This window comes from Salpingoeca rosetta, assembly GCF_000188695.1.
Source record: "Salpingoeca rosetta unplaced genomic scaffold supercont1.42, whole genome shotgun sequence".
NCBI lineage: Eukaryota > Choanoflagellata > Craspedida > Salpingoecidae > Salpingoeca > Salpingoeca rosetta.
The window spans coordinates 236,637-249,136 of record NW_004754892.1 but is presented as its reverse complement, the minus strand read 5'-3'; the positions used below and the strand labels follow the sequence as shown (position 1 = coordinate 249,136).

Here is a 12,500-nt window from a genome sequence, read left to right as displayed (position 1 = left end):
TAGCGCAAGCGCAAGGGCCATGTCAAGCACAGCAGACCGTGTTGCCGCGTTGCCGCGGGAGAAGCTCATCACCCTCGTATTACAACTATCACAGAGCGTGGACCAGCTCAAATCACAGGTGTGTGCTTGTGGATGATCACGGGAGATTGGGCACTTGTTGTTGTTGTGTCACAAACGATGTGTGTGTGTGTTTCTCATCCGTGCTGTTGACTTGGCAGCTCACCCCCGTTTGTGCTCCTGCTTTTGCTCCTGCTTTTGCTTATGAACCTCCACACACACACACACACACACACACACTCTCTCTCTCTCTCTCTCTCTCTCTCTCTCTCTCTCTCTCTCTCACACACACACACTCTCTCTCTCTCTCACTCACTCACTCACACACTCACTCACACATACACACACACATACACACACGCACACGCACTTGTGTTTCACTTCCACCTCACGTTGCCCCTTTGCTTTCGCTCTGACTACCACAACCCCGTCAACACCCCCCCCCCCAACGCTTCGCCATCCTAACCCGAACATGTGTGCCCATCTTGCCGTTCACAGCTGCGAGCGAGTGAGACGGAACGGCAACGTCTCGCTGATCAGCTCTTTGCCACCCGCCAACAATGGACCGAGCTGCAGGTGCGTAGTGTGTGTGTGTCTGTGTGTGGATGTGTCTGTGGGTGTGTGCGTGTGGGTGTATGATTGATGGCATGTGTAGGCGTACCTCTAAGCATGATACCGTTCGCCAGTTCTTTCCTTTGAACGTGCACCGCTTCGTCTTCCTTCCACACACACACACACACACACACACACACACACACACACACACACACACACACACACACACACACACACACACACACACACACTAAAACGCTCACACTCACGCACGCCGCACACGCACTTACTCATACACGCACGCACCGCAATCACAACCCGCCCCCCGCCCCCCGCAACAACCCATCGGCGCAATAGACTGCGGTGTCATCTGTGTCGCAGATGATGCAGAGCGATGCGCAGCAACAGGCACGAGCGGCGCAGCAGCCGTTCGCGTTTGACGCTGCCATGAGCGAGGCCATATCCGTTGTTGCCGAGAACGAGCTGAAGGAGGTGGGTGCACAGTTGCAGCAGCACAACACCGCCGACAGCGCCAACACAACCGCCGCCACGACGCTCATGAACGGCGGCACGGAGCTCAGCCTTGCGGACGACGACGACGATGACGATGATGATGATGATGTTGTTGGTCTTGGTGAGGATGATGTTGGTCTTGGTGAGGATGATGTTGGTCTTGGTGAGGATGGTGATGGTGATGATGCAACGCAGAGAACTGGAGACCGCAGTGCAGACTCAAAGGACGACAGTGCAGATGCAAGAGACTGGACCAATGGAAATACTGGTGACGCACCAACCCCTTCACATCAACAGCAGCAGCAGCAGGAGGAGGAGGAGGAGGAGGACCCTCAACGACACGCTCCACGCCACGGAGCGCCCATGGCAGCAGCTGCAGACAGGACAGGACACAGCACTGCTGATGGTGATGATGATGGTGGTGTCTCGAGCAACACAGCCAAGAATGGGGTGACACAGCTGGCCCGTGACCTCCAAGCGAGCAAGCTCAGCTGAAAACGATATCAAACGCTGACACAGCAATAGGGGTGGCAGTTACGCTGGCGCTTTTGCTTGGGCTTGGGTCGAGGGAGGGACAGTGGTGATGGGGATGGTTGGTGATGGGGATGGTTGGTGTGGATGATGTGGATGTCCTAATGTATCCTGCTTCATAGTGGTCAGCTGTCGTGGTTTTGCGCCGTGTGTATGTTTTGTGTGTGTCTTTGCCAGTGTTTGTGTGTGTGTGTGTGTCTTTGCCATATGTTTGTGTGTGTGTGTGTGTGTGTGTGTGTGTGTGTGTATGCCATGTGTGTGTGTGTGTTGTGTGTCTGTGCATTTGGACTCGTTGAATCATCATGCGATAAACATGTCAACGTGTGACTGTGGCGCGTGGATGCGCTGTGGTGTCGATGTATGATGTGACAAGACAACATGATGCACTGATGCACGACACGGCAACCCTTGTCTCACGCACGAACAACAACAACAGCAGCAGCACCAGGAACAACAACAACTTTTCCACAAGAAATTTCCCCGCCACAAGTCGTGTGGGACAACCTTGCAAGCATGCAGGCACACACTTCCTCACTTCCACACTTCCACGCACTTCCCCTTCTTTGTCTGGGCGGAGAACAAAGAACAACATGCAGGCCGCACACAACGAGCAAGCGTGCAGAACAAAGACCAAGCAAGTCGTGTGGCGCGTGTGCTGCTCTTGCCCTTCTTCACTTACTCCGCAACCCCGTCGCTCGCCTTCTCTCTTTTCTCCCTCAAGCTCAAAGCCTCAACCCTCCCCATCCTCCTATCCTCCCATCCGCTCAACCTCCCTCCCTCACCAAACCACCAACCGACACACGTAGCTTGCCATGCCGTCGCAGCGTGCTCCCTTGTCCAGCTCGCCGACATGCTGGGCAGTGGCGCTGTTGGTGGCGGTGGTCGTAGTGGCGTGCCCTTGTTCTTGTCTCGGAGCAGAGGGTGGCAGTGCGCTGCGTCCTCCTCGTTCCACAACCACAAACACCACCGACGCTTCCAGTCCATCCGATGAGGAGAACCAATTCACAGACCCTCTGCCTCCCCCTTCCCCGGCCAACCTGGGGTCGCGCACTGCACCCCTTGAACTCTGTGCCGCAGCACACGCATCACTGGCATCGATCGAAGCAGATCTGGCCACACTGGTGCGCTATGGTGATGCCGGTGATCGAAGCAATAAAGGAGCGGACAATCAAGGCAGCCAGCGCATAGAAGACCCCAGACTGCAGCCTCTTCGTGCGCTCATGGCGCACTCCTGTCACTTGCCTCAAACACCGCAAAGGCAAGCACCCACTCACTCGCGCGGCGTACACACCAACAACGGCGACGCCGTGACGAGGACCGCACACGAAGCCACCGACAAACACCAACGCAACAACCAGCAGCAGCACCAGCACCAGCTACAACAACGGTCAATGAGACAGCGGAGAGACCGAGGGTCAACACCAGTTGTCAGATGTGGAATGGGCGGGGTGCTTGGCCACTCATGCAACGTGCCAGATGATGGAACTTTTATCTTGGATATCATCGCCAACCAGCGCTGTAATACACACAGGCTTGGGAATTGTGCACCTGACTCGGACTGTGCGGCACTTCGCGACAGAACTGTGGGTATTGTCTTACGAGACGGCGTCACCGCGGAACACCTCGCTTGCATTCTCGCCCCGGCTGGTGACAGCTGGTGGAACAACGTCGTGTCACTCACGGTTCACGGGCTCCCACAGTCAGAAGTGTCTTTGGAAGCCATTACGAACACCATGGGATCTCTGACGGAATTGGCGCTGATTGGCGGGACGACAACCACCCTCACAGCACCTGAGGATAAGTCATTCCCCAACATTAAGCGATTGACAATCACCGACAATGCCGTCACGAGCTTGTCACGCTTCTTGGGCTTCGTGCCGAACCTGGAGGTGCTGGTGGCAGACAACAACCCGCTTGCGTCCCTGCCCGCCAACGCGTTTGCGAGCACGACGAAGCTGACAACGCTTGACCTCACCAGTGCCGGGCTCACACACATCGATGAGACGGCGTTTTCTGCCCTGAGTGCTCTCACTGACCTGCAGCTGGATGGCAACGCTTTAACCGTGCTTGCAAGCAGCACATTTGAGGTGCTGACCGCCTTGCAAACCCTTCACCTTCACGACAATGCATTTACGAAATTGCCTGACAGCGTGTTTGCAGCCCAGACTGCACTGCACACGCTGCTTCTACATGGCACCTCCCTCCAAACCTTGCCGGAACAGCTGTTCAAAACAACCACAGCGTTGCATGAGCTCAAGATTCACAGCTGTGAACTGACAGCCCTCCCTCCTCGCATCTTCGCTGGCCTTTCTGCACTCGTGAACCTCACACTGCACAACAACAAAATTGAAACCCTCCAACCAAACACATTTGTGGACCTGACCAACCTCAAATACCTTGCGCTCCAGGTGAATCGTCTCAAGGAGGTGGTGGTGGGCACATTTCGTGGGCTGCACTCCCTTGTGGACATCGACTTGGACCGAAACCAGATTACATCCCTGCCACACACGTTTCTGGCAGACTCCGCTGTGCTGGAGGAGCTCAGCATGGCAGGCAACCGAATCACGGCGCTGCCGCCCCACTTTCAGCACAACGCCACCAAGCTCACTCAGCTGCATGTGCCTGGCAATGCCATCACCACCCTGAACGTGTCATCCATGCCAGACCTCACCCTGTTGTACTTGGCCGGCAACCCGCTCGAATCGCTGCACGGCCTCTCGAGCTTGCGCAGACTCGAGGTGCTCAACATCAACGGGCACCACCTACCTGGGTTCAATCTGGACGACATCCTGCATCTGACAACCCTGACCGCGCTGCAAATTGCAGCCACCCCGCAGCAACACACGCCAAAACTGGTCTTTTCCTCCGCCGATGAGTCTGTCCAACAGAGTCTGCGCAACGTGGACACACTGGACGTTCGAAACCTCGTGGTGACCGACCTCACGCCCTTTGCCAACACAACCCTGGAGAGCTTTGGCATTGGCTGGCCAGGCATGGACGACCCGGAGTTGCTTGCAAGCATCTTAGCAAACAACCTTGCGGACAGCGTGCAAGAGTTTTACCTCACCCGCACAGCGATTCGCGAGTTTGAGCTTCCTTCCCGAACCTTCAACGCCGTGCATCTGGAAGAGAACACACAGCTTGGCTCTGTGAATATCAGCACTGACGTTACGTACCTAAACGTCTCGCACTCTAAACAGCTCGCCACACTCAACACCCTCAACGTGGACACGCTTGACATCAGCAACACGCGCATCCCGTTCTCAGACGCGCTGTGCTCACAGCAGGGGCGCTCGCGTTTGTTTGCACGTGCGCTGCTGAGCGCCGCCAGCATTGAAGATGAGATCGTGACGCGCGTGCTGCGCGCATGTGTGAGCGAGGTTGATGTTGTTGATTTTAGCAACAACCCGCAGCTCCAAAGCCTGCGAGCGGTGCGTGCAGGCACGGCAGCCACGCTCGCGCTCGCACCCGATGACCTCTCCACCATCGGCGGAGACGTGATTCCTGCCAAGGAGCGAATTCCAATCCTGTCGCTGCAAGGCTCCCCTGTTGCATGCAATCTGCAACTGCAAAGCGTTCGCGCGATTCGAGAGGGCGCTGACTCCCCGTCCACAGAAGTCACCTTCACCCACGAGTGCCGGTGTGCACACGAGTTTCGCAACCGCAACGGCCGCTGTCATCCCAGAACAACACCCGTCCTGGAGATAACCTTTGGCACCGTGTTTGCAATCATGCCCTTGTGCATCTACCTGACACGGCTGTGGTACAAGCGGCGCGTGCGCCGCCTTCGCAAGCAGCGCGACATTGGACAGGCCCTGCTGGAGGTGACGAACGCAGAAGTGCTGGCACTCAGGTCCGCGTGGCAGATCCCGTACGACCAAATGCGTTTGATTCGGCGCGTGGCCAGCGGCGCGTTTGGAGTCGTCTTCAAGGCAGAATGGGACACGATCATCGTCGCGGTTAAGGTGTTTGGGCAACAGAGCGCTGCTGCCTTCTTCGACGCCAACACCGAAGCCGAGTTTGAGAAGGAGGTGTCGTTCCTGCAGAAGACACGCCACCCACACGTGGTGCGGTTCTTTGGTGCGGGCCAAACACCCGACAATGCCCCCTTTCTTGTGTTGGAGTTTGTGGCAATGGGCTCGCTGCGAGACTTGCTCAAGAAGAACCTGGCTGATGTGCTACACCACCACCGCATCAACGCTGCTGCCGACGCCGCTGCTGCTGCTGACGAAGAAGACGATGGTGATGGCGATGATGGCGATGATATGAATGTGAGGATTGACGATGAAGAGCAGCAGCTGATTGTGGTCACGTCCAACAAGAAGAGCAAGACGTCGACTGATCATCTTCGCACGTCGTTCACAGGGAACAAGGGTGTGAACGATGCGGAGGTGGCTAATGCGTGGGACCTGAAGGTTCGACTGGCTCATGACGTCGCATCTGGCATGGCATTCATCCACAGCCTCGACCAAATGCACAGGTCTGTGTTGTGTGCGTGAGTGGATGTGCATGTGTGTGGATGTGTGTGCGTGAGTGCGTGAAGGAGTGAGTGGATGTGTGTGTTTGAGTGAGTGCATGCGTGGGTGGATGTGCATGTCTGCTCGTGAGTGAGTGAGTGAGTGAGTGAGTGAGTGAGTGAGTGAGTGAGTGAGTGGGTGGGTGTGCATGTCTGCTCGTGAGTGAGTGAGTGAGTGAGTGAGTGAGTGAGTGAGTGAGTGAGTGAGTGAGTGAGTGCATGCGTGAGTGAGTGGGTGAGTGAGTGGGTGAGTGAGTGAGTGAGTGAGTGAGTGAGTGCGTGAGTGAGTGCGTGCGTGAGTGAGTGCGTGCGTGTGTGCGTGAACCAGTTATGTCGCGAGTGTTTTCGTTCCATCTATCCATGCATGTTTTCCCATGCATGTCATCGTTACCTGTGACTGTTGCACATTTGCCTGCAAGCAACGTGCTTACGCTTTGTTGCACATCAATCTCTATGCCTACCATTTCCTGTGATGCTTTGGCAGGGATCTGAAGAGCGGCAACGTGCTCGTGTCAAGCAAACTTCGCGCCAAAATCTCGGACTTTGGAACCATTCGCCAGCGGCTGTCCGCAGAGCCCGTGCAGACAACAGCAACAGCGGATGTGATGTACTCGCAGGAGGTTGGCGGGCAGACACTTGGGCTGGCCCTGACAGCCGGTGTGGGCACACCGCTGTACATGGCGCCAGAGGCGCTGACGGGTAGCGTGTATGACCGCAAGGCGGACGTGTTCAGCTTTGGCGTGCTGCTGTGGGAGATTGCAACGCAACGCACCCCTGACCTCATTGAGCAAGAGCTACCTGACTACCAGGGCCCGATGCTGGCGACGCTTCTAAATCTCCTCAGCGATGGAAAACGGCTCACGTTCCCAGAAGAGTACATCGACCACGCTGGTGGCCCAGGGCACGGTGTGTTTGTGTTTGTGTATGTGTTTGTGTTTGTGTTTGTGTTTGTGTGTGTGCTTGTGTGATTGTTGTGCTGGACGCGTTTGCACAAACAAGGTCGTCGATTCCGTAAATCTATCAGTATCGCTCAACCTTGACCTTTTGCATGAAACCCTGTTGCCCACCTCCCTCACGTTCCAAGTACATTGTCTGTCCTTTGCTGCTGCAGCCATTCCGACCTGGTTCCGGGTGCTGGCGCTGCAGTGCATGGAACAAGACCCGGCCAGACGGCCTTCTTTCGAAACACTTTGCATCAAGCTCATGTGATGACGTGTGTGTGTGTGTGTGTGTGTGTGTGTGTGTGTGTGTGTGTGTGTGTGTGTGTGTGTGTGTGTGTGTGTGTGTGTGTGTGTGTGTGTGGGTGGGTGGGTGGGTGGATACTCGTTTGCGTTGAGACAACTTGTATGCGCGCGTTGATCAATGTTGGAGCACGTTGTGGCTGGTGTGTTTGTGCTTCGTGTTGACGTTATCGATGGCAAGTGTCAGAAGACTGTTGATTTGTGTTTCAATACACATTCATGCAGTGGGATGATGAAGACAGCAACAGACAGCAACAGACAGAACAAAGCGAAACCAATCAATTCAACACAGTCAGTCACATCAACAACCACACGACAATGCAAACATAAGCACGCATCCACAAGGGCGCACAACAAACCGACCCAGTTTGGAAGCGGGGCACGCGCATAACTAGGACGTCTCCCACGCGAACACCAAACGTGAGACAACGCAACGGAGGCGAAACAACATACGAAACAGGCAAGTGTAAGATACAAAGGACAGGAGCGTAAGGTAAACTCTCGCCAACACAAACACAAGCGGCTACGCAACACACGCACACACACACACATGGGAGTAGAGCCATGATCCATGTATGCAATGCAGTCCATGCACAAGCCATGGTCCAAGCAACGCGTCGTTCGCTAGTGGGCGGATGTTCCTGTGACGGCGAGGGATTGCAGTTCGCGCGTTAGAGTTTCCTCGTACTGCCGGTCCATTTCGCGAAGCCGCCTTTATAGTACATGGTGGTGATTGGTGGTGATTGGTGGTGATTGGTGGTGATTGGTGATGATTGGTGGTGATTGGTGGTGATTGGTGATGATTGGTGGTGTGAGATGCGTAGTGCAAGCACACGCATGGCCATAATAATGTGGTCACCTGCACTGCAAATACACACAAACACACGGACGCGCGTGTAGCCATTCAAACACACACACACATATACACAGATACACACACACACACACACACACACACACACACACACACACACGCCATCAAGCCACAACAGACACCGACACGCCACCTTGCTTCGTCGGCCTGTCTCTGTTCCTCCTCGCGCCTGCGCCGCGCGTTGTCCTGTGCCTGTTCCTGCAGCGCCTTCGCTGCCTCGCGCGCACGGATGCGCTCGCTCTTCTTCCGCTCCTCCTCAGCAGCCTCTTGCTCTGTCAAGGGGTGAGCGTGTGTGTGTCAGTGAGTGAATGAATGCATAAGTGTGCAAGTGGGTGCTGTCGGTACTGCGTGTACTTGATGCACGTGTATTTCGACCCTCAATCAAACAGGCAGCCTCCACCCTCGCCTCACAGTGCACAACTCCACCTCCGTCTGCTCACCTTTGATTGCGCGGACGAGGTTGTGGTACTCCTGTGCCGCCTCCATCTTCTCAAGCTCAACCGCTTGCACTGCACGCAGGGGATGGGGGGCATATGTGTGTATGAGTGTGTGTATGTGTGCATGTGTGCATGTGTGCATGTGTGTGTGTAAGTGACGTCGTATTCGCTAAAAGCGTAGCAACGCATGGGAACAACAACAACAACAACAACAACAACAACAACAACAACAACAACAACAACAACAACAACAACAACAACAACAACAACAACAACACACACACACACACAACAGCAAGCAAGCACGTACGCTTTGCGTCAATCTGCTGCCTTCGTGTCTGCATGACTTCATCGAGGAGCTGTTGCCGCGCCTGTCGCTCGCGCTCCAACTTGTCAAGCAGCGCTTGCATCGCCTGCCCAGCCGTGGCGATGGCGGCGACGCATGATGGTGATGGTGATGATGATGTGGTGGCGGGTTCATGAACAGGGTGTCCAAGTTAGAGATGAGTGCAATCACTAACCCCTCAACGAAACGATGAAAGCAAGCAAACAAATGACCACATCCATGTACACACACACACACACACACACACACACACACACACACACACACACACACACACACACACATCCACACACACAAGTCCATGATGAAACCGACCTTCTCTTCCTTCTGCCTGAAAAACTCCTCGAACCTGCCGCTCGCGCTGCTTCTCAAACGCCTTCATCTGCTGGATGTAGTCATTGTACATCTTCACCTCCTGCATCACTTGCGCCTTACGCTCCCGCTCCGCCTCTGCTTCCCCCTTCACAGCGTCGATATTCTCCTGGAGATATTGCAGATCCTGCTCCAGTTCCCTCTGGGCCTCCTGTGCTCGCAGCTCAATCGTTTGCCTGTCAATGCGTGTGGTGGGAGAGAGAGAGAGAGAGAGAGAGAGAGAGAGAGAGAGAGAGAGAGAGAGAGAGAGAGAGAGAGAGAGAGAGAGAGAGAGAGAGTGTGTGTGTGTGTGTGTGTGTGTGTGTGTGTATGTGTGTGTGTGTGTGTGGTGGGGGGGGGAGAGTGTGTGTGTCCACGCGCGTTTAAGATAGGTTGTGAGGGAATGAAGGAGTGAGAACGTGCAAGGGGGTGTAGAGACAGCACATGAAATGAGCTTCCGACCACCACACCACCATCATCACCATCAACACCGCACCATCACACCACACCACCATCATCACCAACACCCATCCCTCTCTGTGCATCGCACTTGTTGAATCTGTCGAGTTCCGCCATCATGCGCTGCCGCCCCCGCCGTTCCTCCTCCTGCTGTCTCTTCGCCTCAATCGCAGCCTGCTCCTGCGCTTGCAGCTGCGCACGTGCGCAAACGTGTTGTTGTTGTTGTTGTTGTTGTTGTTGTTGTTGTTGTTGTTGTTGTTGGTGGTGGTGGTGTTGTTGTTGTTGTTGTTGTTGTTGTTGTTGTTGTTGTTGTTGTTGTTGTTGTTGTTGTTGTTGTTGTTGTTGTTGTTGTTGTTGTTGTTGTTGTTGTTGTTGTTGGTGTTGTTGTTGTTGTTGTGCCGGTGGTTGGTAATTATTGGCGATGTGAGAAGGGTGCAGCCACGTTAACAACAGCATATGACCACTTGCACCCCGCGACTCCACCTTACACCACCGCGCATGCACACACACACACACCACCACACACGAACAAACACAAACGAACACACGAGCACCACCACCACCACCACGTTGGCCAGAGACACGTACCCTGAGCTTTCTCTCCTCCTCGACCAACAGCAACTGCTGCTGCCTGGCCTGCTCGACAGCCTGCATCTGTTCGTTGAGCACCATCTGCTGTTGTCGCGCTCGTTGCGCCCGTTGCTGCTGTTCCTCGGCGTAGCGCCGGTCTTTGCTTGCTTTGTCCTCCAGCCACATCCGCGAGAAGAACTCGTCCACTGATGGCGGCGAATAGGGGGGGGGGGGGTTGTGATTGTGATTGTGAATGAGCGAGTGAGTGAGATATTGTGTGTGAGTGAGTGAGTGCGTGAGTGCGTGAGTGAGTGAGTGAGTGAGAGAGTGAGTGAGTGAAGGCAGTCTGAAATGCGGAGAGAATGTAGTCAAGACATTCAACCACACAACACACGACCACCCAAGATACATGCACACTCACATTCAGACAAACAAACAAACAAACGCGCACACGCACACACACATGCACATACGCATACACACAGACACAGACACAGATACACACACACGCACACACACACACACACACACACACGTGGCCACAGTCCCACCTTCTTTCTCGTGCTGCTTGACAATTTCCTTCTCCTTGAGCTGTACGTCGCGGTGTTGGACGAGTTTCTGATGCGGTGCACAAGGCAGGATGGGTGGCGTCAGTCGTGAACACATGGTGCATGGTGATGTGGCATGCGAACATCCCCTTCACCCGCACGTGCACAAGCAACCGCAGGCATGTACACAACAAACGCATCATCACCACCACCACATTACCACCACCACATTACCATATCAGCATCACAACATCACCATCAGCACCAACAACATCACCCTCACCTCGAGTTCCTGCTTGCGTTTGAGCTGGCGAACGGGTTCGCTGTTCATGAGAAACTGCTGGCGCTTGCGCTCCTTCGCCTCGCGCTGTCGGTCGCTCTCACGCTCCTCACGCAACTCACGCACCCGCTCACGCATGCGCGCCTGCCGTCACAGTGGTGATGGTGGTGGCGGTTGGTGAGTGGTGGGTGGCGATTGTTGTGGGGGTCGAAGTGAAGGTGAAGTGCACCAACCACACGTGTCAAAATATGCACACAAACACACATACACACACACACACACACACAGCACACACATACACGTGCGTGCAAGCAACGGCACCATATGCGATTTGCTGCATCGTCGAATACAGACCTGCTTCTCGAGCGGGGTTTCGACCTGCGCCGCTGCCTCCGCCAACAGATGCCGCTCCTCATCAGCTAACATCTGCCGCAGTCTGGAAACACGCAAATACATACACACGTCAAAGCAACCACGCGCGTGAGCAGCGACACACACAAACACACACACACACACACACACACTCACGCATGTCGTTCAACCAAGTCGTGCAATGGGGTGTGGCCATGCGACATCAACAATCACCGCAATCACCTGAACAATCAATCATCACCTCAGCAATCACCACCACCACCACCTCCGCGACCCACTTTGCACGGCGCCGCTCTAGTTCTTGCTGTTCTTCGTCGAGGATCTCCTGCATGCGCATCTCCGCAGCCTTGGCCTTGGCCTTGCGCGTCGTGCGCTCAACCCACCGCTCCTACCACATGTGAATGTTTTGCGTGAGTGTGTGTGTGTGTGTGTTTGGGGGGGGGGGGGGGAGGGCCAACCAACCATCCTGTGCAGCCTGATCATCCAGTCATCCCCTCTTTTCGTGCATCTCCCGCTCCCCGCACAGCTTTCCACCGCAAGTTCCCTCCTCGCCCCACCTCTTTCCCTCGCTCATACAGTCAGTCATACAACCATGTCGCACCTTGTACAAGGTTTCCTTGTGGGCGGTGATGTCCTGTTCCGCCGCTTGCACGCGCGCCTCCAACGCACGGCGACGGTCAATACCGCTGCGTGCTTCTGGGCCTTTGCCCTTTCGGCGCGTGTTCGAGACGACGCGCGCCACGGACCCGACGCCCGGCCCTCGCACATACCGTCCGGCCATGATGGCGTGGTTGCTGTTGTCTGATCAAGTAGTGCTGGGGAGGGGGGGGGTGGATGGATACTTGGATGG

General features: G+C 55.2%; 3 protein-coding genes across 3 annotated transcripts in view; 2 read left to right on the top strand and 1 right to left on the bottom strand.

Moving 5' to 3' along the window:
• PTSG_11266 (uncharacterized protein) overlaps nucleotides 1-1,983 on the top strand; it is a 2,480-nt gene extending 497 nt beyond the window's left edge. Inside the window, exons 2-4 of the mRNA XM_004987706.1 lie at nucleotides 1-118; nucleotides 556-633; nucleotides 970-1,983. The exon at nucleotides 1-118 is cut by the window's left edge and continues 16 nt beyond it. Of these exons, the coding sequence (XP_004987763.1) occupies nucleotides 20-118; nucleotides 556-633; nucleotides 970-1,620 (828 nt within the window). The 5' untranslated portion in view covers nucleotides 1-19 and the 3' untranslated portion in view covers nucleotides 1,621-1,983. The remainder of the gene's footprint in view (nucleotides 119-555; nucleotides 634-969) is intronic.
• A 362-nt stretch (nucleotides 1,984-2,345) lies between these two features.
• PTSG_11265 (TKL protein kinase) lies at nucleotides 2,346-7,381 on the top strand (the record flags this gene model as incomplete). The annotated part of the gene is made up of 3 exons (XM_004987705.1): nucleotides 2,346-6,136; nucleotides 6,657-7,078; nucleotides 7,284-7,381. The coding sequence occupies exons 1-3, from the start codon at nucleotides 2,469-2,471 to the stop codon at nucleotides 7,379-7,381; spliced, it is 4,188 nt and encodes a 1,395-aa protein (XP_004987762.1). The 5' UTR covers nucleotides 2,346-2,468.
• Nucleotides 7,382-8,037: 656 nt separating this feature from the next.
• Nucleotides 8,038-12,431, bottom strand: PTSG_11264 (uncharacterized protein; the record flags this gene model as incomplete). Its single annotated transcript, XM_004987704.1, has 12 exons — nucleotides 8,038-8,125; nucleotides 8,421-8,559; nucleotides 8,728-8,796; nucleotides 9,035-9,137; nucleotides 9,420-9,618; nucleotides 9,972-10,072; nucleotides 10,469-10,656; nucleotides 11,002-11,068; nucleotides 11,282-11,422; nucleotides 11,633-11,714; nucleotides 11,929-12,038; nucleotides 12,252-12,431. 12 exons carry the CDS (start codon nucleotides 12,429-12,431, stop codon nucleotides 8,038-8,040), a joined length of 1,467 nt encoding a protein of 488 aa, XP_004987761.1.
• Between the last annotated feature and the right edge of the window lie 69 nt (nucleotides 12,432-12,500).